Genomic DNA, 21,519 nt, shown 5'->3' with positions numbered 1-21,519 from the left:
AAGTCTGATTACTATAAATATTTCTATGTTTCAGTATTTCTATCAGTATCGAAATAGTAAACCAGCTAGAAATCTTAAATGTGCCAGTATTGAGTCATATCTTTGAAAAAATTGGGGTAGAAATATATTATTAATCCGTGGAAAGATACAATGAAGATTTGTTTAAAAAAGATTAGTATTCTAAGTTTTGTATGAAAAGGTGCAAGTATGTTTCTTCTTGGATTTATTTAATGCCCAGTGTTTTATTCAATTCTCTCATTAAAGATAATTCAAAATATTTCATAAAAAATAGAACATGCTCAACTTTACATTGCATTAAAAAATTACTGTGTTTGATGTTAACTCATGTTAATGTGCCTCTATAATACGTCCCATTTGAAGGTAAAAGTACAAGTAAAAGTGTGAAAATTAATAACATTTTAAAAGTTATTCTTTTGTTATTCTCAAGTGACAAGCAATCCCTGGAAATCTGAAACAGTATCTGTGAAACTTCTCTTTTGGCCTTTATGTCACTGGAAAGCTACTGTTTTATAGTTACGTCATACAGATCTTTACAGCAGCCTAATGTTGAATCATTTGGCAAAATTCCACAATTGTTTCAGAGTTCTTCCTTATACAGGTTACATTGAGTTGCATTTGATTGTGAGAGCATATTTGCTTGTTCATAATCCCGTTTCTCCAACATTAAATAGCAACAATATTATATTATAATTATGTGTCCAACTCCTAGAACTAAAAAAAAAACACATAAAAGACACTAATGATGGGTTATAATTTACTGAAGTTAATAGTCCAAAGAAAGCTACTAGTTGGTAGTCAATATTTTTGGCTATTTTAAAACTTACTTCATTCTCTTAGTGATTAATACCATTAACTTTCTTTCAGACAGTAAGGGTAAATGACCTATTTCCAGAGCTAATATTTCTCATTCTATAAAAATAAAATAAAATACCAGCCACCTTTCTGATGAACGTGTTTTTTAAAGAAATACTTATCATGTCACTTCCTAATTGACCAGATTATTGTTAAATAGCATGAAAACTGCCAACCATGAGTAAGTTGACTAGCAGGTGTTTCTGCATTCATAGAACTCAACACAGTAAGAGCTTAGACTACTGTGAGAATAGCCAAACTACAGTGCTAAAATACCTCCCTCCCTCCCTCCCTTTTTCTTTTTCCATGCTGAGAAATGGGCTTATTTATAAGAAGACAAAATCTGACCTCCAAAACCTGGAGAACTATTTATAGAATTAGAAATACTTTCTGTTCTTTACCTTCTCCATATATGGATTGCATAAAGTTTTGATTTGAGGAGTAAAATGGATTGTTCATCATATAAACTTTCATAAAGGAATGTGAACATATCCTATGTTTTTAAAAAAGCAACCCCGAATTGGTTCCAATTCCACTTTTTAGAAACTAACACATTATATGATGGCATATAGACAACATAGAGGTCTATCGCATAGGTACCTTATTGTAAAACATATCCTTTACCAGGTCTTCTGTCATCTATAACCTACGTTGAATAGTTCACACTTTGTAGATGTGCAGTGTTTCAGTTTCAAGGCAGAAGATGTGCTGCTTCAGAAGCTTTGTAGGTATGCATGCTCTACTTCTTGGCACTTTCATTACAATTTTGTATTTTCCTAGGCCCATAAAGTGGCAATATGATCCCTGAGGAGCGGAATGTTTGAGGTAAAGAGATGCTAACGGTGCAATAGAAAGCTTTGGGGTTGGGTGGGGTTGTTGATGGTGTCTCCTTACCTCAAACATATTTTCCTGGGATTGGGTGCCTATCACAGGAGCACCTTTGCAAGCACACCTTCTCTCAAATCACTGGAAGGATTAATTGGTGACATCACCATTTCCCAGTGCTCCTTTCATGTTCCCTTCACTGACTTGGAACAAATTAAGGGAGCTCACCCTGCCACGCAGCAGGACTCAGGTCTCAAGTCATGGGCTTGCTAACTGCCAACCCAGTGTCCTAACCATGGGAGCCACCCTACTTCTTGTAATTGATTTCATAGTAGTTAGAAACTTTTACCTGGGAAAATAAATCGCCATGGGAAAATTTACATTTCTATCTATACTTTTCCATAAAGCAAGGATGCAGTATAGAAATTGTGGCTCATCCTTATATACAATTAGCCATGCTAGCAAGAACTGCTGGGACTCAAGGAACAGCAGGATATGAAAGCTAAGTTAGTTCTTGCCCTGAATTGTCTGACCTAGAATGAAAAAGGGCGCCATGTTGGAAGATCACTCTGAGGGAGATGGGTGGTTTAGAAATACGAAATAGAAATAAACAAAAATAAATAGTCTGGAAAACCAGACTCTGAGTTCAGTTTCTGGTCTGTTTCTCTTATATTTTACAGTGTTTGTAACTATTGTTTGATCTGCTTTACATTTTGCATTAAATTACCACTGGAAAATTGTATCCTGCTGTAGAAAGGTATTAGCCAGCTGATGTAAACACTAATGTGTATTAAGCTTTATTTGATTAAAAACATACTTCATTACAAAAGTTACAAAAGTGAAATGTTTCCTCTTAATGGGAATTCCGACCCCTTGATTCTGAAGTGGACTAGCTAGGTAATTATACCTTTTCATCTGCATACCTATCCAGAATCCACACCTGTTCCCACTGATTTCAAATATACAGTAAAAGAAAGTTTTCTTTTTGATCTTCAAAAAAGGGATGAGAGGTACTTGTTGAATTAGGGGATTAGTTTACATGTATTAAGAACTTTAGTGGCTGTTAACTGTTTCTCTTCCAGTACACTTTCCTTACACAGATCAGTTTATTTGTTTTATGCTTGTTTTGTAAACAGTAAAGTTCTTTTTCTTCTTACCCTTTCATATGGGACGTGTGTCAGAGATGTTAGGGAATAGTAGAGAATAGATTATATTATATTATTTGAAATGCAAAATCACATTTCTTCATGGAAAATGATCTGCAGTAGAAAATAGCTTAGAAAGACATTGCAAAGTAGAAAAATAACAACTGTATTTTGTTATATTTTATTTGCACAATTTTGTTTAATTGCAAAATTTAGTAAACCATGGTCTTTCATTATAAATATATAATTAATGAGGAATCAAGAAAATACACCTTTTCTTTGGTTGTCCTGATCTCCTAAGTGATCCCTGCTTATATGATAGGCCCCAACTCTGCTACCTTTAGGAAATCTGCTCTTCCTCCAGGCATTAGGATCCAATTGAGCAAGACTGCCCTTTAGCTTGCTCTCCTATATTGCTTGGTCACATTTTATATTTGTATATTTTATATGTTTAATGTATATGGTTGGATTGTTTTTCTTTTTCCGTTTTGTTTTAGTTTATTATTCATTTTTATGCTATATGCCACCCAGAATGGTCAGCCTTATAAATGTAAACAATAAATAACATAGTATAGTATATCTAGCATTTTGAAGTTGTCTTTTCATGTATTTGCAAACGTTCCTTGCTTCCATGCTCCCAGTCTCTACATAGTTATAACTTAAGCAGTTAGATTACACTAACCTTCCACAAGCTCAGCGAAATAATTCTTTATACTGCCTAGAAAAGATATTACTTTTTTCAGGGCTGATGATATCAGTCCTAATGTGATTTATGAATGCACAATGTTTGTAATCAACAAGTACTACACTATTTTTTCCATTTCATGTAAAGATAATAAACATTAATTCTTGGAAATTTTGGACTGAGCCTTTAATAATCATGCTGGATAGCAGAGTTCCTTCCTCTTAATTATTGAAGCCTGACATCTAATTTTTGTTTACTTACTGTTTTCAAGCTTTGAGTTGAATCAGTATAGTCTTTAAAGCTGATGCTAACTCTGATCCTATATCATTTCCTTAATCTTTTCACTCCAAATATGGAAAGGTGATTGATAAAGAAAAGAAGCTATGTATAGGCTATTTGACAGTAAAGCACACTGAGAATTCAACAAGTTCTTTGAAGGTCAATTAACCAGAAAATAGGCTAAAGACCAGGTTTTCCATTGGATTAGTGACCAAAGAGGATACCCTGAATAATCAAAGCAGTCTTGGAGTTAGAACACAAAGACAATTATCAGTTCTTAGGGACATAAGTTTAATAACAGAATTCTTTGAACCTCAAAGCATTTCAGAAATCTTTTTTCTTACTATGGATCATTGATTTTAGTTTATTTGGATGTTGTAGGGTTTAAAAAGTTTTAGAGCTGCCATTTTCAGAAGGCAAGTATGTTTATCTAAAGTCTTTGGAATTTTTGCTTTATCTTCCTTAATTATCTTTTATAGTACTCATATACTTTCAAATTCAGTCTGGTCTTTTGGATTCCTTGAAGCATTTGAGTTTAAAAGCATGTAATAAGGTCTTAATTTTATGGGCTTTAAAGTAGAGGTTTAATATGTGTGTTTTTATATGATTCCATCTTTTCCTGCATCATATAATACAATTTTAACCTATTAGATATACTTGCCAATACATCTTACTCTGTAGTTTGGTGATTCCCAGCCTTAGGCCCTCTCATTTGACTATTAGGACAGAACCCCTGTGAACCAACAAAATTCAGTAGTTAGGAGGGACAGACTTGATATAGTTTGAGATATTTTTTTACCATGAAAAATAACATTTTATGTGTATTAATTCACAGGAAGCCTTTTTGCAATTTTTTTAACCATGGAAGATAACAATTCATGTTCATGGGGAACTTTCTTATAACAGGAACTGACATGTTTGCTGACCCTAACTACAAAATTGTTCTTGAATCTAATATGCATTCATACAGGATTAAAGTCCAATTAATATATTGAAAACATGTATGGCCAGATGTCTGCTATGACCTAGTTAAGAAGCAGATGCCATTGGGCTGAAGAGTTTCTTTCACATAAATTATTTTTATGTTTGCATTTGAAAATGAAATCTTTCAAGTTTAATAAAATCTAGTTTCATTAAGAAATATTCTTCAAAGCAGTAGGGATTTTACTTCATGTAATTTTAACAGAAATTGCATGCACATTATTGGTCCTTAAAACAACTCAAGCATACTGCTATTATACTACAGATGTGGCAACTCTAATATGTCAATGCATTCTGAGCATCATGCATTTTCTACTTGTAAATCTCCCCAAACTAATTGTTTTGTAATTTGTAAATTTTAATTGTTCTTTGTAAAGTGGTAAAGACTTAAGAGGATACTGCAACCTAACTTTTGAATAATCATAGCTAGATCCAGCCTGCATTGCACAGTATAAATACTTTTTAATATTTTTCCCACTATGTCCATGTGCATGTTTGCAAGCGAAGAAGTGATTTAATAGTGACCATTATGATATTACATATTGACATTATTACTTTCAGTTCTGTATTGTTTTTTCTTGTGGCAGAATCCATAAACCTAAATAAAGCGATGTTGCTGTAATTCAGCTTCTCACATCATCCTGTTTTCACAGGTACACATTTGCGAAACAACTGAAGACACAATGAGATTACTGCTGATCCACTAAGCTTGAGATAATTTATGGAAATGTTTTCTAATACAGTAGCTTATTCTTTTTTTAAAAAAAAAGCTTGTTAGAGCCCTTGCATTAATCAGCTATATTTAATATGAATGATTTTAGAACTACTTCTATTAAACTTTTGAGGTTTATTTTACAGCCCTTCCCGCCCCCCCCTTCCCTTGTGCATGACTTTACAATGTTATACAACTGAAAAATCTCAGATGTGGCAATATGAGCCTAGTAATAAGTTTCTTTACAAATCCAACGTGAGATGGACAGATACAAACAGATAATTTTTAGGATAAAATATCCTAATGACAGTGTTTTAGGATGAACCATCCCAAGCAATGCAGTTGTAAGACGCACATATTTTATACTGTAATTCACAACCAGATTATTAATCTGATGAAAAAGTTTTTAGATCAATTTCACAAAATATCTTATTGAAATAGAATCCTGCGGACATTTTCTCAGAACAGTGTTTACATTATTACTTTAGAATTTCATATCACCATTTAATTATGAAATTCTATTGATATTTCTGTGAAAAAAATGCAAGCGGGGTTATAATACAGATATTTCCATTGTAATTATTTGAATCTGTAGCCTAATTTTACCTAGAAATTAAAAGTTTTAATTTTTTAATTAACTACTTGAACACCTTGTGTTGAAATGTAGATTTTAAATAGGATTTGTCTCCTGGCAAAACTTTTCCCAACTTTTTAAATAAACAAAGAAAGAAAGAAATATTTCCGAAAAAAGGCTTCCTTTTCAAATGCTTTTTTTCCTCGATTGTGTTAATAGTCTAAAATGGGAAGCCATTTTCGTTCACTTGCAACCATTCCAACTGAAACTTAGGTGCTCTTGAGAGTTAATGTCTGATTTCTGTTTGTTCCTAGAAATACTTACTCCATTGCCCCTTTATTTGCTTTCAGACTCTGCTTTCTTCCCTGGTCGTTGTGCTGAGATCTTTGCCAAAGGACAGAGCATTGGGAACTTGGGGGTTCTTCATCCTGATGTTGTCACCAAATTTGAGCTCACCATGCCCTGTTCTGCTTTAGAAATCACCATTGAGCCTTTCCAGTAAGAACATCCTCCTTTGGTCCAACTTCATTCTCCATTTTATTTTGTCTCGCTACTGCCTAGCAGTTCTCTGTATGTCAAACTATTAGACCAATGTTACATTAGGCTTTATTAGGATTTAATACCTTATTACCGTAATAATAAAAGCTTTGTTAACCAGTTAAAGGCTCTTTTTAACAGTTAAGGACATCAGTCCTTCTTTTTAAAGGCAAAGTTCAGTCAAGTATCATAAATATGTATTGGCTAAATATTTTTTGTTATCTCAAATGATTTAGTTATTGAAATATAGGCTGTTAACTTATGTCAGCTGCTCCAAATAGAGTGATAATTTATAAAAACAAATGTTAACTAAATTGAGAGGTTAAATTTTTCCTAAGCATACATGTGTCTTGTAAGCAGAAATAAACTTGTCTCCCCCTCATGGTAGCTACACCATACATTTTTATTCTATTAAAAAGATGGTCAAAATAAATTTATTTGCCTACTCATTTACTTTTAGTTGTAGTATATACAATTGCAAGTAGCTATGTGTTAGAGTAAATTTTCCATGGACTCTGCTTTTTCCTATACTAGAAATAGAATAAGGAAGTTTTGCCATTTGTATGTACTGTAGTTGCAAATGCCTGAAAGGTATTTTTCTCTTCTAGACATCATGATGTTTTCTTGCAGATTTTCATTTTGAGTAAGTCAGTCTTTAAATGAAAAAATGCCCAACTAATGATCATAGGAGAACCGAAGTTGTGATGATGAGATTACAGGGAATTGAAGCAAAATTTTGGACACTAGTGATTTATGCTGAAAAATCTCACTTGTTAAATGAATTCCCAATAAATACCTTTAACGTATAGACCACTTGGATGGAGTGATCAAATTAATGGAGGCAAGGCTATAGGATCTGAATGCCTCCTTTAAATGTTAATCATGAACCCATTACCTAGTGTCCATATCTAGTTCTGTATGTTTGCAAGCAGTCTTGCTTAACATTTTAATTCATATTCTACAAGAACTAAAAATGTTATCAGAAAATACTGTATTTGTTAGTGCTTCTTTGCTAAGAGCATTTGACATTTTGTATTTTGAAATATTCTCTTGCTATATAATATACTACAGGTACGGATATATGATGTATGTATTAATTTAAAAAATATAGAAACACACAATTTGAATGTAGCAATTGATTGTATTTTTTCAGATTATTTAGCATATTACAGTAAAATGATACAAAAATAGAAACATTGTATAATTTATAAATAAGAACATATACATGCAGTCTTGTTGAACAGCATAGACTAGGTGCTCTTCATAAAAAAAGTTATGTAAACGAACCCAAAGCTGTTGGGAAGACAACATACATTCAGTAATCTATTTCAAATAGATTTGTCCTACTTAATTCAATAATGCATTGTACAGTAGAGCCATGGTTTAGTATATCCTTCAGATGTTTGTTAAACTCCAATTTATATAGTTTACCTCATTTATGTAATTATATTACATTCATGATGTAAGTGAATAGAGGTGAAGTCCAAACAAAAACATTTTATATCTAAAATCTGTTAAATTAAAATCTATGATATGGAGGTTTTACTGTCTTCTGCTCCCGTTATAATGCAAATATGAAGAATAATTGACCAGTACCACTAATAAATTGTTCCAGTCTCCATACGTGCTTTCATATAACCAATCATCTCACCCACCACTGCTCATCTGTAACGTTTAGAACGAGAATGAGTAAGAAAAAAAACTGACAAAGCAACTCAGCACCTTTTTCTTGCATTAGCATTAGAATGCAAAATGTTGCTTCCTTTATGCTGTCAGTGCTACATTCCTAAGAAACATCTACAGTATTTTGATGTAAGAATTTTATGTCTTCATACGATCAATATCTTTCAGACTCCTTCTTATTCAAAAATACAAATCAGAGAAAAATTAAAATTCAGACCTCTATTTTTATGGTATGTAAGATAAAAGGTTAGGATGGAGACTGGGAGGGCCATTTAAACCCTAGAGTCATAATGGTGAACCTATGGCCCGTGTGTTAGTGGTGGCACGCAGAGCCCTCTCTGTGGGCACACAAGCTATCGACTCAGCTCAACTCTGCCACGCATATGTGTGCGTGCCTCCCGCCAACCAGTTGGTCTTTGGGTCTCTGCTGCGCATGTGTGGAGGCCGGGGTGCATACGTGGGGCAGGCTGCATGCCTTGGGATATGTGCACATGTGTGGGGGATACGTGTGCACATGCGTGGGGATGTGCGCGCATGCATGGGGCAGAACACATGCACAGGGGGCAGGGCACATGCACGTGAGTGGGGTGCATGTGCAGGATTTTGGGGATGCATGTGCATGCACGCGCTTTGGGCACTCGGTGCAGAAAAAGTTAGCGACTACTGCCCTGGAGGAATAGTGCGGCATCTCCATTCCAAGGAAGATCATAGATTGCATTTATCCCCAGTCACATATGTTTACAAACTGATGAAGACTGATATGGTACTATATTGTTTCCTCAATGCAAACTTACAAAGCTGGTAATTCTTAGCAATAATACATCAATATAAATAGAATTAAACGCCGTTCCTGATTATTTTTCTTTTTTGGTCTGTGACCATCTCTCTCATACTGAATACTAGAATAACTAAATCCTATCTTTAATCTCCAGTATTAGCAATCCTAAAGAGCTTATGCAAAAGGCACATTCCATTCTCGCATCATCCCAGCCTCCCAGCCACTGCAAATCTTTTTAATTTGCAGTCCAAAATCTGGACAATTAAAAAACAAAACAAATGCATAGCATTTAATTTAATCCAAAAAATGTATATAGTAGTGGCACAAACATTGTAGCACTTAGACCAATAGAAGAATAGGTTATAAATTTATAGGGCACTTCAATTTTTGTTTGCCGCATAGCTACAACATCACTGTTAGAAACCTTGTGCCAAGAACATAATGATTTACGAACGATAGTTCTGGCAAACTGCCGTGTGATCATTAAAACACCAATCCCCACAATAAATTTTGCAAGCACTAGCAAGATAATTTCACTAGTGATGGAAGAAACACTGTAAATGACACCTTTAGATGCAGCATTTGAACCAAAGTGATTATTTGCCCAAAACCCAATAATGGCTCCTGCAGAAGCTCCTAGAATAGTGGTAGTATCCGCTCTAGTTGGACTGTAATAATCTAGTTTGGGATAATTGTAGCACAAGAACAGGGGCACAATGATGCAGAATGCTGGACAGAAAGGGCTGGTGAGCATGAAGTGTTCCACAATGTCCCACGTAGGAGAGGAAACAGCAGTCAAAAATAAGGAAATTAGACTGCCGACAATGACATCCTGGAAAAACACAGAAAGATATTAGACACACTAGTATGAACTGAAAAACAGGTTTAGAACATTATAGGTCTAGTAGACATAAGAAGAAATACCATAAGAATAAATGCCAAAGAGAAACATAACTAAAATGCAAAAGCCTGATATGATGTATGTCCTTCAACTCCTACTACTTCACTGAAGCAAAATTCAACTGAGGAAGGAATCTTTATCACTTTTATACTCTTCATGGGCGGAGGACTGGAAAGAATTTCTGCAAGAGCAGTAAATACGTTACATTTGCAGAATTAAGGTAAGATGTATAGACAGACTACATATTCATATATCACTATGCAAACCCACAATTTAGATTTGGATCTTCTTGCTGAAAGGCAATGAAGTAAATTAAAGATTTCTGATGGCTAGAAAGAAAGAAAAAGTCAGTCTTCTGTTTGCATCAGCCTTTCCGTCCTGTAATCTCTCAGTTTAATAATTCAAAGATGTTCTTTCCAAAGGCAACTAGACTTTCTTTGTTTTTTCATTTGAAAACATTTCATTTCTCATCCAAGAAAGTTCTTCATTCTGAACTGCTTTAGGAAAACCATTTCCTGGATGATTGAGAATCTCCAAAGGCACTTAGTTTAATAACTTCGTAATTTCTCTGTAAGAATTAATGTTCCTTCCTTAGTTTACTTTTTTGTGGGTGATTTTAGGCCAATGATTGGAGCCCACTGCCTGATGTCATGTTATTTAATGAAATCTGAATTATTTGTAACTATAGTAGATCGATCTTATTTTTTATCTATTTTTCATATTTCTGAACTACCCATTTAACTCAAAGAGGGAATCTGGAGGGTGTTCAGTGGTGTACACCCTCCTGAAATCATCTTGATGACTACATTTATTAAGAAAAACAAAAGACCAGTTTTTGAATACTTCATTACTGCTACTATAATCTACACTAAAGAAGTTTAAAACATCAGTAATGCTAGTATATATCTCTCTCAAATTAATTCCATTCCATACAAAAGAAACAAAGAATACCATCACAGGTTTTTTTTCATGAAAGTTTTCTCTTTCTTTCACACACATATGCATGGTAATTACACTAATTCTACACATATCTTCATTAGTCTGCTATCCTTCAGAGATATTGAATTACAGCTCCTATTGCTAGCAGGGATGGTGTAGTCCAAATACTTGGAAAGCATCATTCTGGGGATGTTAGTACAAATTTCTTCACAGAAAATCCATGATTTTATATATTTCTTTAAATTCTGATTGATCAGATACTACATCCTTAATTTGGAGCTGGCTGCTCCTGTATCCTGGCAGAAACTGAAGTGGTTCATCATAATATTCCTGCATTACATGCCAAGGGTTATATTATTTTAAACATTATGGTGCTTCTTATGGTCTTATGAAGGCCTAGAGGCACTGGTATTTTCTTTTCATTTTCCACTACTATTATAGGATATACAGCAAGTATACTATAGCCAAATGGTTGTAATTACTAGGTATACTAGAGTATAGCTAGGTTTAACCCTGTGTATATGTATATGCGAATATAAATTATTACTGTTGGATTTAATAGATTTCTTCAGAAAATTGCTTTTGGAACTATTCCCATATGGGATTATGTCAGAAATGGAAACAACATGGGATTTACAAGAAGTTGAAAACAAGAGCTAGCAAGAATCTAATAACCTGATCTTTCTTGGAAAGTGCCATATAATTTAGCTGTAATAAACAAAGGTGTGAAGTATAAAGAGTAGCCTTCAAGCAAAAGGATATAATATTTCTAGGGATTAACGGTTCATTAGCACCTGCATTTGTGAATAAAAATATTTTTAATCCATGTGCATAAAGATGGTATTCAAAAAGAAACAACCAATGTCAAACATCAATACATTTTTTTCGTGCTACAATATACTGTATATAGTAGCATTGTCTTCTATTACCCTTTTGGATGTTTAGCTTTGGGGAGGACAATTTATTAGGTGAAGTCTAAGCATAACAAATACTTCCATACATAGGGATATAGATCTAGCCAATAATCCCTTCCATCACTTTCTCCAGGTTTGCTCCAAGTATATGATAAAAATTGGCCTTAAAACTTCAATATAATATTTTAGTCACTCTGTCTTCCTCCACATTTCATTCTGAATTTCTGTGTGTGTGTGTGTGTATGTGTGCGTGTGATGAGAACATCCTTGAAGGTGTGTTGCCAAGGGATTATTTGTGTTGTAGTACCCACACTTACCTTAACTGATCTTTAAAAAAAACTAAGCAGAACTGAACTGGGTTACTACATAAATGGCAGATCAAGAAGAAACCCAAGTTACTGCTAGACTAGGAAGTTGAAAGCTATCCTAGAAAAAGGTGATAGAAAGTCATTTCTATACTGATGCTAAGAAAACCTCATGAATATGTTTGTGTAAAAATCATGAGTCAAGTTTGATTTGGGAGAATTTACTCTTACTTATATACATAAATAAACTGGTTAAATTTAAATTACTTTGGAAATAATTTGTATGGATCTATGAAAATGCATATAACATGCAGAAAGGCTCGATTCAGGCATTTATGTAAACACACGGATCAAAAACAAGGTAGAAAATAAGTCACCCACACAACCCTATCATCTTGGTCTTCCTTTCTGAAAAACATCTTGCATCTGAATACATTTGTTAGCATATTGCATCTCATGAAAACTTGAGTACTCTGTCCACAGAACTCTGGCTGACTCCACAGAATTCAGGAACAGAAAAGGGTATACCACATATCCCATTCCCTCACTTTGAAGCTCTCCATTCATTCAACTATGCGTGACACACAGATCTCGTCAAGAACTATGCTGTCTCTGGCACCAGAGCATGTTCTTTACCTCCAAGTACTCCTGTGTTTCTTATTCTCTCCTGTGTAATGAAATTTTATGAGATTAGTAATTTGAAGCAAGAACTCGTAAGACTTTTAGGTGGCGGGAATGGACCATCCCATCATTTAATGGCAATCAGGACTGCAAAAGGTTGTTATTCCTTTGTCAGAAAAAAGCCTGATGGGGGAAAAGAGACTGCTAAATCAGTCAGAAAAGTCTAGTTGAGACTTTTGGAGATCAATGTAGCATTTTATTTTAGAAACATGAGCACATTAATAGAGATCTCTATGTTAATGTATATATAAGTAGCTTCAAACTCCAGAACATCTTATCCTTAATTTCATTTCTGGAGGTAAGAAAAACTATTCACAGAATTGTAAACTACTGAGATGAATTGACATATAATTTCATTAAGGTCATGATGCTCTTTTAAGACAACCAACAAAGGCTTCCCTTTTAAAGAAGTATTTTTTTCTATCATTACATCCTGAAAAAAAATATGCACAGAATTTTTACTGATTGATTAACTAACTGGGGTAACTAAGCTCTATAATGGGGAAGAGAGAATTCTCTGTTCTGACCTAAATGTCTTGATCTAATAAGGTAAAGGGTTTTCCATCAAAATTCATAGTGATGAATAAAAAAACAAATGTCGCCATTAGCAGCTATAATTATTTAAGACGTTTATATGACTAAGCTGAAATTATCATTAAAATGTCTTGTCTGATCTTCCCATCCTGTAAATAACATTAAGTCTAACTTTCAGTAAATGCACTCTATCATAGCTGCACTATGTAGCAAACGAGGTAAAATAATGGAGTTTTACTTCATAATTTCTTCTAATTTGATTAGATCACACCTCAAGAAAAGTAGAAGTACAAATGGCAGTGTTAGACACTATCTAAAGCAGGGGTGTCAAACTCGTATCATCACATGAGGCATGGTGACTTTTTCCCCCTTTCCTAAATTGGGCATGGGCCTGGCCAGTTCATGACGCATCTGGCCCGCAAGCTGTGAGTTTGACATCCCTGACCTAAAGGCATATAAAGATATATTTCCTCAGTGAGCAAAGTCTTGAATCATGAAGAAACAAATTTTCTATTATTTAGGTTCAGATTTGAGAGATGTCTACAGATTCTTTGAGCTTGTATTAGAAACAAAATTAACTTAATGCTTTGTATTTAACTTTGCTGCTATACTTTGCTATATCCTATCTATTCTTCAGCTCAAGGCAGAATACATAGCCCTTCCTATTCTTAATGTCTCTCCCAACCCTTCAGAGTGGTATAATGGATTAATGGTATAATGTATTGAGAGTTCCTGGTCCAGAGTTACCTAAAGAACACTTATGGCTAAGAGTTGATAAGTCTAGATTGCATCAGTTATAAGCTAACATCTTGAACATAATGCCATATTCACTGGCTGGCTGCTTCTACAATGCAGACCAAAAAATGATATTTCTCGAAATATAAATTGTAATATTATCCTACCTGTGAAATAATCAAAATCAAATTTTTCTACCACATAAATTTTACAAGATTAATTTTCAGACTGATTATTCATTAAAGCAACAGCCACTTTCAATATATATCCAGGTATCCAGAAAAATATCCATGCAGTAGTTGCTTCAATTTTTGTTCTAGGTGGTACCAAACAATTCTTGCAAGATTGGTTAGAGGAGCTTTCCACTGATGTCAAACTGACAGTGGGAGCTGTAGAGTAACAAGCTAAAGATTTTGGCTTATTCTCCTTTTAGATACAGAATAACAAATCACTGTTCTTGATTTTCAAATCCTGGTTTATGAAAACACCATGCTAGAATTTCTTGGGTTTCTTTAAGTGGAAAGCTTAGGAGAGGCATGTTAGAAGTGACAAATAAGTTGCTTCTGAAAATTTAACTACATATTCTTTTAATCATTTAGAGGCAAGGAAAACAAATCATGAAATGCTCATGATGTCATCATTACTTAAATTACAGAATTTTGATGCAAGTCCATAATTGTGCAATTATTTAGTGACATCACTATGTGTATGTCATCATTTAGGAGTTATTACGGTTTGCATCGAATGTTACTGAATCTCTATATTACTCCTTATGATATGCCTATGTAGCTTGTTGGATTTCCCTTACCTGTTGTGTTAGTATAAATATATATATATCTCCATTTATACTAACACAACAGGTAAAGAAATCAACAAGCATAGGCATATGGGAAGTAATATAGAGATTCAGTAACATTCGATGCAAACCGTAATAACTCCTAAATGATGACATACACATAGTGATGTCACTAAATAATTGCACAATTATGGACTTGCATCAAAATTCTGTAATTTAAGTAATGATGACATCATGAGCATTTCATGATTTGTTTTCCTTGCCTCTCATCTCCCAGCAGTTACCTATGGTAAACACTTACCAGCACAGTGTGCATTCCTGTGTAAATTCTGCTGAGGCCTACCAGAGATGAAAATAAGAAGGCTCCCAACAGTCCAAGTTCAAGTGGATACTAAAAATATAAGGGGAAAGAATATTAATAAACTCTTTATTCATCACTTAAAACAGTCTATCCACAATTTAGTTTGAGGATACCATAAATCTAAAGAATTAGAATCTTCCTTTTCTAAACCTGAGATGAAACGACTCAGACAATGAAAAGGGAACTTACGGCTTCCCAAGAGTCTTATTTGGATGAGTTACTTGAAGAAGATAGATGGTGAAATGTTTTGTAGATAACATCAAGTGATTCCATTCCAAAAGAAGCCTCCAAAGTACCCCAAGCTAAATGAAGAACTCTAAATAAACATCTCCACAATTGAAAGACTAATCAAGTAGTGCCCAAAAGTGAATTTGTGCATATCCCCCCCAAATCCCGCTGGGACAAAAGATCCTCATTTTACAGAAATTAGATTGAGGATGTAAAATAGTCCCATATTCTAGGAATGACTTTTTTCAACCACAATTAAAAATTTGTTAATGCTGTCCTATGAAGAGCAATACATGAGAAGGAAGAGGATGAAACAAAAATGGACTGTAATAACACTGAAATACTTTGAGGCTTAGGGACTGATATTTGACCAAATAAGACAATGAAATTAGGTCATGGAACTTGACTAGATTAAATCAGAATTTCTGCTTCCTACCTTGTACTGGTTTGCAGTCACAGATACAAAGGTGAAAGAGATGGCAGTGGCTGCCATTGCATGTGTAGATGGCATTCCATATTCTGCATTCGTCTTCTTTTCTAGCTTGACAACAGGTGGTGAACGTGGACGAGGCCACTTCAGAAGGTCTTTCATGACTTGACCAATATACATAACTACCTGGAAATAGCAAAGAGACATTTTCCTGTTTATTTAGTTAGGTAGTAAGCAAATTTACATTGCTGCCCAATTCATACACCGCTGACTTTGGGTGGCTTACAACATTAAAACTACAAAATAAAACCCATACCCTCCCCCCATTAGACCATCTGATCAGCCACTTGATCAGCTCTATCTCCATTTGGGATCTCCAGTCCTGCTGAATAGCCATGTCTTTGGCGTTTTTCAAAAAAGCAACAGGGGAGGGGCAATCGTACCTTCATGGGAATTTAGCCCCATAGGGAAGGAGCCACCACCACCAAGACACTTTTCATGGTCCCACTAATGTAGACCTCTAATAGTTGGGACCTACACCATACCCTGAATTCCTGTCCTGATGGGTTGGATAAATCTAACGGAGGAAAGGTGGTCCTTCAAACAGTCTGGCTCCAAACCATTATTTAAAGTTTAAAATGAGGGATAGAGATTTGCCCAAGGGTTAAAGATAAGTAGCTGGGGGAAACCTACCCCAACCTGATCAGCTCCAGATGTCATAATTCCTAGACATACAGAGAAAGTTGTTCTTGGAATTATATGAATTAAAAGTCTAATTCATCTGTAATTCATTTGCTGCTGACTTATCAAAAAGCAGACTAATAAATAATTTTAAATGGCCCAGAATAAAAAAAACTGAGGTCAGGTAGAAAGTATAGGACTCCTACCTTTTTCCCCCCTGTGGCCCTAAAACAGAAGAACCAAACTGTTCTATGCACCATCAAAGAGCTTTCTAGGAGTAATAAGATTGTAATCTAAAAATGCAAAATATCGATAATGGCAGGAACATTAAGCAGTGACATTACACATTTAAAAATAACAAAACAGGTCAATGTAATGCTAAAGCAATGCATCATAAATGCAGGAGGTAAAATGTTTGAAAGTCACAACAGAGAACATAATAACTTCAAACATTACAAGTTACATCTAAAGAGAAAATGTGTTTCCACTTTTGGGGAATGTAGTTTTCTTAGTGCATCCTTGAGCAAAGGTAACACAAACTATGTTGAGCTGAAATACTAAAATTACAGTAATGTTTGTTCACTTACCAATTTTGCATAATGACCTAATCATATAACAGACTCCTGAAGAATGACAATATAGAATATAGAAATATAATAAACATATCAATCAAAGCAGAAAACATTTAAAGCCTAATCCACAAGCTAAGAGTTTCTACTCCCTCATTTGCTAAGGAGAGTTTCATGCCAGCTTGACCTTTGATGAAGGCCAGTCCATGGGCATGGGCCATCACAGGAGATATTGCTTCTGAGCTTTGCTCCCCACCCCGCCCCGGTTCCCTGAAAAGAAAGATTAAAAACTTCTCCTAGGGAGAGCACATTGGAAGTTAGTGACACATCCTATTGCAAGGTGATACTTTGTATTCCAGAAAATGTGTATTGGTTATATCTTTCATTGTTTCTCTACCAAATATTGTCCCACGTGCATCTCTCTCTCGCTCTCGTTATTTCTTTTTACTTTCTTGAATTTTATGTAAAACTTTTCTGGGTGTTCAACTTTAGTAGTAATTTACTTAATGGTTTTAAACAATGGGAGAAAATGAGTAAAGTAGAATGCACTTATGAAAAACGTAGATATCATTTGGATTCTAGGTATGTCCACTCTTTTAGTTGATGTTAGCAAGTTTCCCCTTTGCCCCCCAGCATTTAGTGAAAAAGAGATGCCATCTCAATTAAATTTTATCCTATTTCCAGCTTTAATATCAATATCTTTTCTGCTCCTTTGGTACACCTTCCTTTATGAAATGAAGTTCACAAGTTATACACAATTCCTTTTTACGTTCAAAAAAGGAACTAAAGTATATGAGTGACCTGGAGGCATCCGGAACACCATGGCATCAAATATGACTGTCAGCAATAACTTCAAAATTCTACTACTCCTAATCTCATGAGAAAAAAATATATAAAACTGCTCCAGAAGCCTTGAAAATTTAAGTTAGGAGATTTATGGATTGTAATTTTCATCTTCAATATCTGCATAAATCACTTGCTGCAGATGTGTCACAATTCTTTTCATGACCAAAGAACACATAAAATGACAGCAGAATTAATGTTTGGGCCTCAAGGTCAAGGATCTTTTTATCAACAGTATACATCTGGAGATTTGGTGGGAAATGACTCTTTAAAAATGCTTACCATTTTTATACGTTTACAAATGACCTTCATGGGACAGAAATGACTATTTTTGTCAAAATAGGTATTTGAAAATAAGCCACTGAAATTCAAAATGAAATTGTGAATGGCTAAAAAGCTGAGAAACAGTTAATGCCATATGCGTGTAATATAACAATGACTTCAAAATGCATTTTCATTCTATATTTGGGATCAACAGCAGACTTCATCAGTTAAGCTTTCATCAGACTGAAATTAGCATACAATTAAATATTTTACTTTTTCAAGTCTGCTAGATCCTAGCTATCTCGTAAAATAAAACATTTAACCGTTAAAAAAACTTTTTTTAAAAAAATCATTACATCAAGCCCCCTGATATTGCTTGCTATATGAAGTTTGTTGTCCTGCTTTATTAAATGAGAAGTTTTTGCTGATTTGATGTTAGGGTAGGAGATTCAAATGAACATCTTGTATATTTCAGACAGATTTGGTAATTTCAGAAAACTACATACTGCCATTTGCATGTTTAGTAGATGGATGAAACATTCCTCCAGCAAAGCTTAAATAATCCTGGAAAAATCAGTATCTTGAATACTAGATGACTGTGCAGGTTATAGCAGACTGCTGAATCTGTAGAGCAGATCTTAAACCTGACCTTATCTTCTGCTTTGGTGAAGCAGCTTCTTACTAGCTTATTTTCCATGCACCACCTGGCATCCCCCCAAGAATGGCATATGAGAGAGTGGATTTCACAACTTGTGCTGCTTTCTGGCAATCAAAAGTTAAAATGTAAGCATTCAAATAATTTCTGTATTACCAGCAATTGCAGAATAATATGGTAGCTGGAGGATTTGGCCATACAGGTGAAACTCGAAAAATTAGAATATCATGCAAAAGTTCATTTATTTCAGTAATGCAACTTAAAAGGTAAACCTAATATATGAGATAGACTCATTACATGCAAAGCAAGATAGTTCAAGCCGTGATGTGTCATAATTAAGATGATTATGGCTTACAGCTCATGAAAACCCCAAATCCACAATCTCAGAAAATTAAAATATTATGAAAAGGTTCAATATTCTAGGCTCAAAGTGTCCCACTCTAATCAGCTAATTAAGCCATAATACCTGCAAAAGGTTCCTGGGCCTTTAAATGGTCTCTCAGTCTGGTTCAGTAGCAATCACAATCATGGGAAAGACTGCTGACCTGACAGTTGTGCAGAAAACCATCACTGATACCCTCTATAAGGAGGGAAAGCCTCAAAAGGTAATTGCAAAAGAAGTTAGATGTTCCCAAAGTGCTGTATCAAAGCACATTAATAGAAAGTTATGTGGAAAGGAAAAGTGTGGAAGAAAAAGGTGCACAAGCAGCAAGGATGACCGCAGCCTGGAGAGGATTGTCAGGAAAAGGCCATTCAAAAGTGTTGGGGACTTTCACAAGGAGTGGACTGAGGCTGGAGTCAGCGCATCAAGAGCCACCACACACAGACGGATCCTGGACATGGGCTTCAAATGTCATATTCTTCTTGTCAAGCTGCTCCTGAACAACAAACAACATCAGAAGCATCTTACCTGGGCTAAAGAAAAACAGAATTGGTCTGTTGCTCAGTAGTCCAAAGTCCTCTTTTCTGATGAGAGCAACTTTTGCATCTCATTTGGAAATCAAGGACCCAGAGTCTGGAGGAAGAATGGAAAGGCACACACTGCAAGATGCTTGAAGTCCAGTGTGAAGTTTCCACAGTCTGTATTGATTTGGGGAGCCATGTCATCTGCTGGTGTTGGTTTATTGTGCTTCATTAAGTCCAGGGTCAACGCAGCCATCTATCAGAAGATTTTGCAGCACTTCATGCTTCCTTCTGCAGACGAGCTTTATGGGGATGCTGACTTCATTTTCCAGCAGGACTCGGCACCTGCCCAAACTGCCAAAAGCACTAAAACCTGGTTCAATGACCATGGGATTACTGTGCTTGATTGGCCAGAAAACTCACCTGACCTGAACCCCATAGAGAATCTATGGGGGCATTGCCAAGAGAAAGATAAGGGACATGAGACCGAACAATGCAGAAGAACTGAAGGCCGCTTTTGAAGCATCCTGGTCTTCCATAACACCTCAGCAGAGGCACAGGCTGATACCTTCCATGCCATGCTGCATTGAGGCAGTAATTGCTGCAAAAGGGGCTCAAACCAAGTACTGAGTACATATGCATGCTTATACTTTTCAGAGGTCCAATATTGTTCTATGTACAATCCTTGTTTTATTGATTGCATGTAATATTCTAATTTTCTGAGATTGTGGATTTGGGGTTTTCATGAGCTGTAAGCCATTATCATCACAATTATGACAAATCACGGCTTGAACTATCTTGCTTTGCATGTAATGAGTCTATCTCATATATTAGTTTCACCTTTTAAGTTGCATTACTGAAATAAATGAACTTTTGCACTATATTCTAATTTTTTGAGTTTCACCTGTACTTTGGAGAGATACACTAATTGTACAAACATTGGTAAACTCAGATCAATCTATAATAAAATCAAGTCTGAATTATACAGCGATGGACAAATTAACTTGTATGTGCTGCTGTAGAGAGCCTTAGAGAGAAGCTTGGAGAAACAATGCAGCAACAAATAAAATATGTCTTTCTGATGTTACTTATTGGGAAATGAAACATCTGCTAGAATACAGCCAAGCTCAAACAGCACCAATGACTCCATGGTTCAATCCTGATGTTTTAAGCTCGGAATGTGAGAAAAGCATTAAAAAATGAAACAAAACAAACTAGCTTCATTCTAGCTTCCTAGAGTATAAGAGAATGAGAGAAAAAAGAAATGATTGTCAGATTGTCAAGATTCTATTAAAGTAGCCTGTATCAGTAAAATGTAATTCCAGTTAAATTTATAAACTTGACTAAACTACAATTGAAATCACCACATTTCTCTGCTACTGGACATATGGAGAAATCTCTAAACTATATGCTAATCAATAGAGTATCAACTTTGTTGATGTACAGAAGAACACTGAAACCTGGCATGCAGTTGAAATTTTAAGTGGGTTTGGTAGCATAGAATTTCATAATCCTGAAAAATTGAGATTTTCAAAAATAATAAATCTGATAAATGGACTAGGTCATGGAAGTCAAATCAGTCTACTATCACTCTGATTTTTCCGATCATACTTGGCAAATATTATGACTTGAGATATAATAAGGAGAACATCAATACAAGCTCGTCAGGTGATACTAATAGCAATACCATATGTTTTTATTATCACCC

At 35.0% G+C, this 21,519-nt stretch overlaps 2 protein-coding genes across 3 annotated transcripts in view; one reads left to right on the top strand and one right to left on the bottom strand.

The window, feature by feature from the left end:
• FARSB (phenylalanyl-tRNA synthetase subunit beta) overlaps positions 1-8,232 on the top strand; it is a 34,719-nt gene extending 26,487 nt beyond the window's left edge. The window contains exon 17 of the mRNA XM_026701510.2: positions 6,425-8,232. Coding sequence (XP_026557295.1) covers positions 6,425-6,576 — 152 coding nt within the window. The 3' untranslated portion in view covers positions 6,577-8,232. The remainder of the gene's footprint in view (positions 1-6,424) is intronic.
• The window catches only part of SGPP2 (sphingosine-1-phosphate phosphatase 2), a 38,340-nt gene continuing 24,553 nt past the window's right edge, over positions 7,733-21,519 (bottom strand). The window contains exons 3-6 of one of the 2 annotated variants that reach the window (XM_087933205.1): positions 15,903-16,082; positions 15,179-15,268; positions 12,768-12,798; positions 7,733-9,904 (exon numbers count right to left, since the gene is read on the bottom strand). In XM_087933205.1, coding sequence (XP_087789331.1) covers positions 9,732-9,904; positions 12,768-12,798; positions 15,179-15,268; positions 15,903-16,082 — 474 coding nt within the window. In that variant the 3' untranslated portion in view covers positions 7,733-9,731. The remainder of the gene's footprint in view (positions 9,905-12,767; positions 12,799-15,178; positions 15,269-15,902; positions 16,083-21,519) is intronic. The other variant, XM_026701511.2, reaches the window with a different exon arrangement.

Source organism: Pseudonaja textilis, chromosome 4 (assembly GCF_049901715.1).
Source record: "Pseudonaja textilis isolate UNSWEBS1 chromosome 4, rPseTex1.2, whole genome shotgun sequence".
In the NCBI taxonomy this organism is placed as follows: domain Eukaryota; kingdom Metazoa; phylum Chordata; class Lepidosauria; order Squamata; family Elapidae; genus Pseudonaja; species Pseudonaja textilis.
The sequence above is the reverse complement of the archived record's forward strand: the minus strand, read 5'-3'. Positions and strand labels throughout refer to the sequence as shown.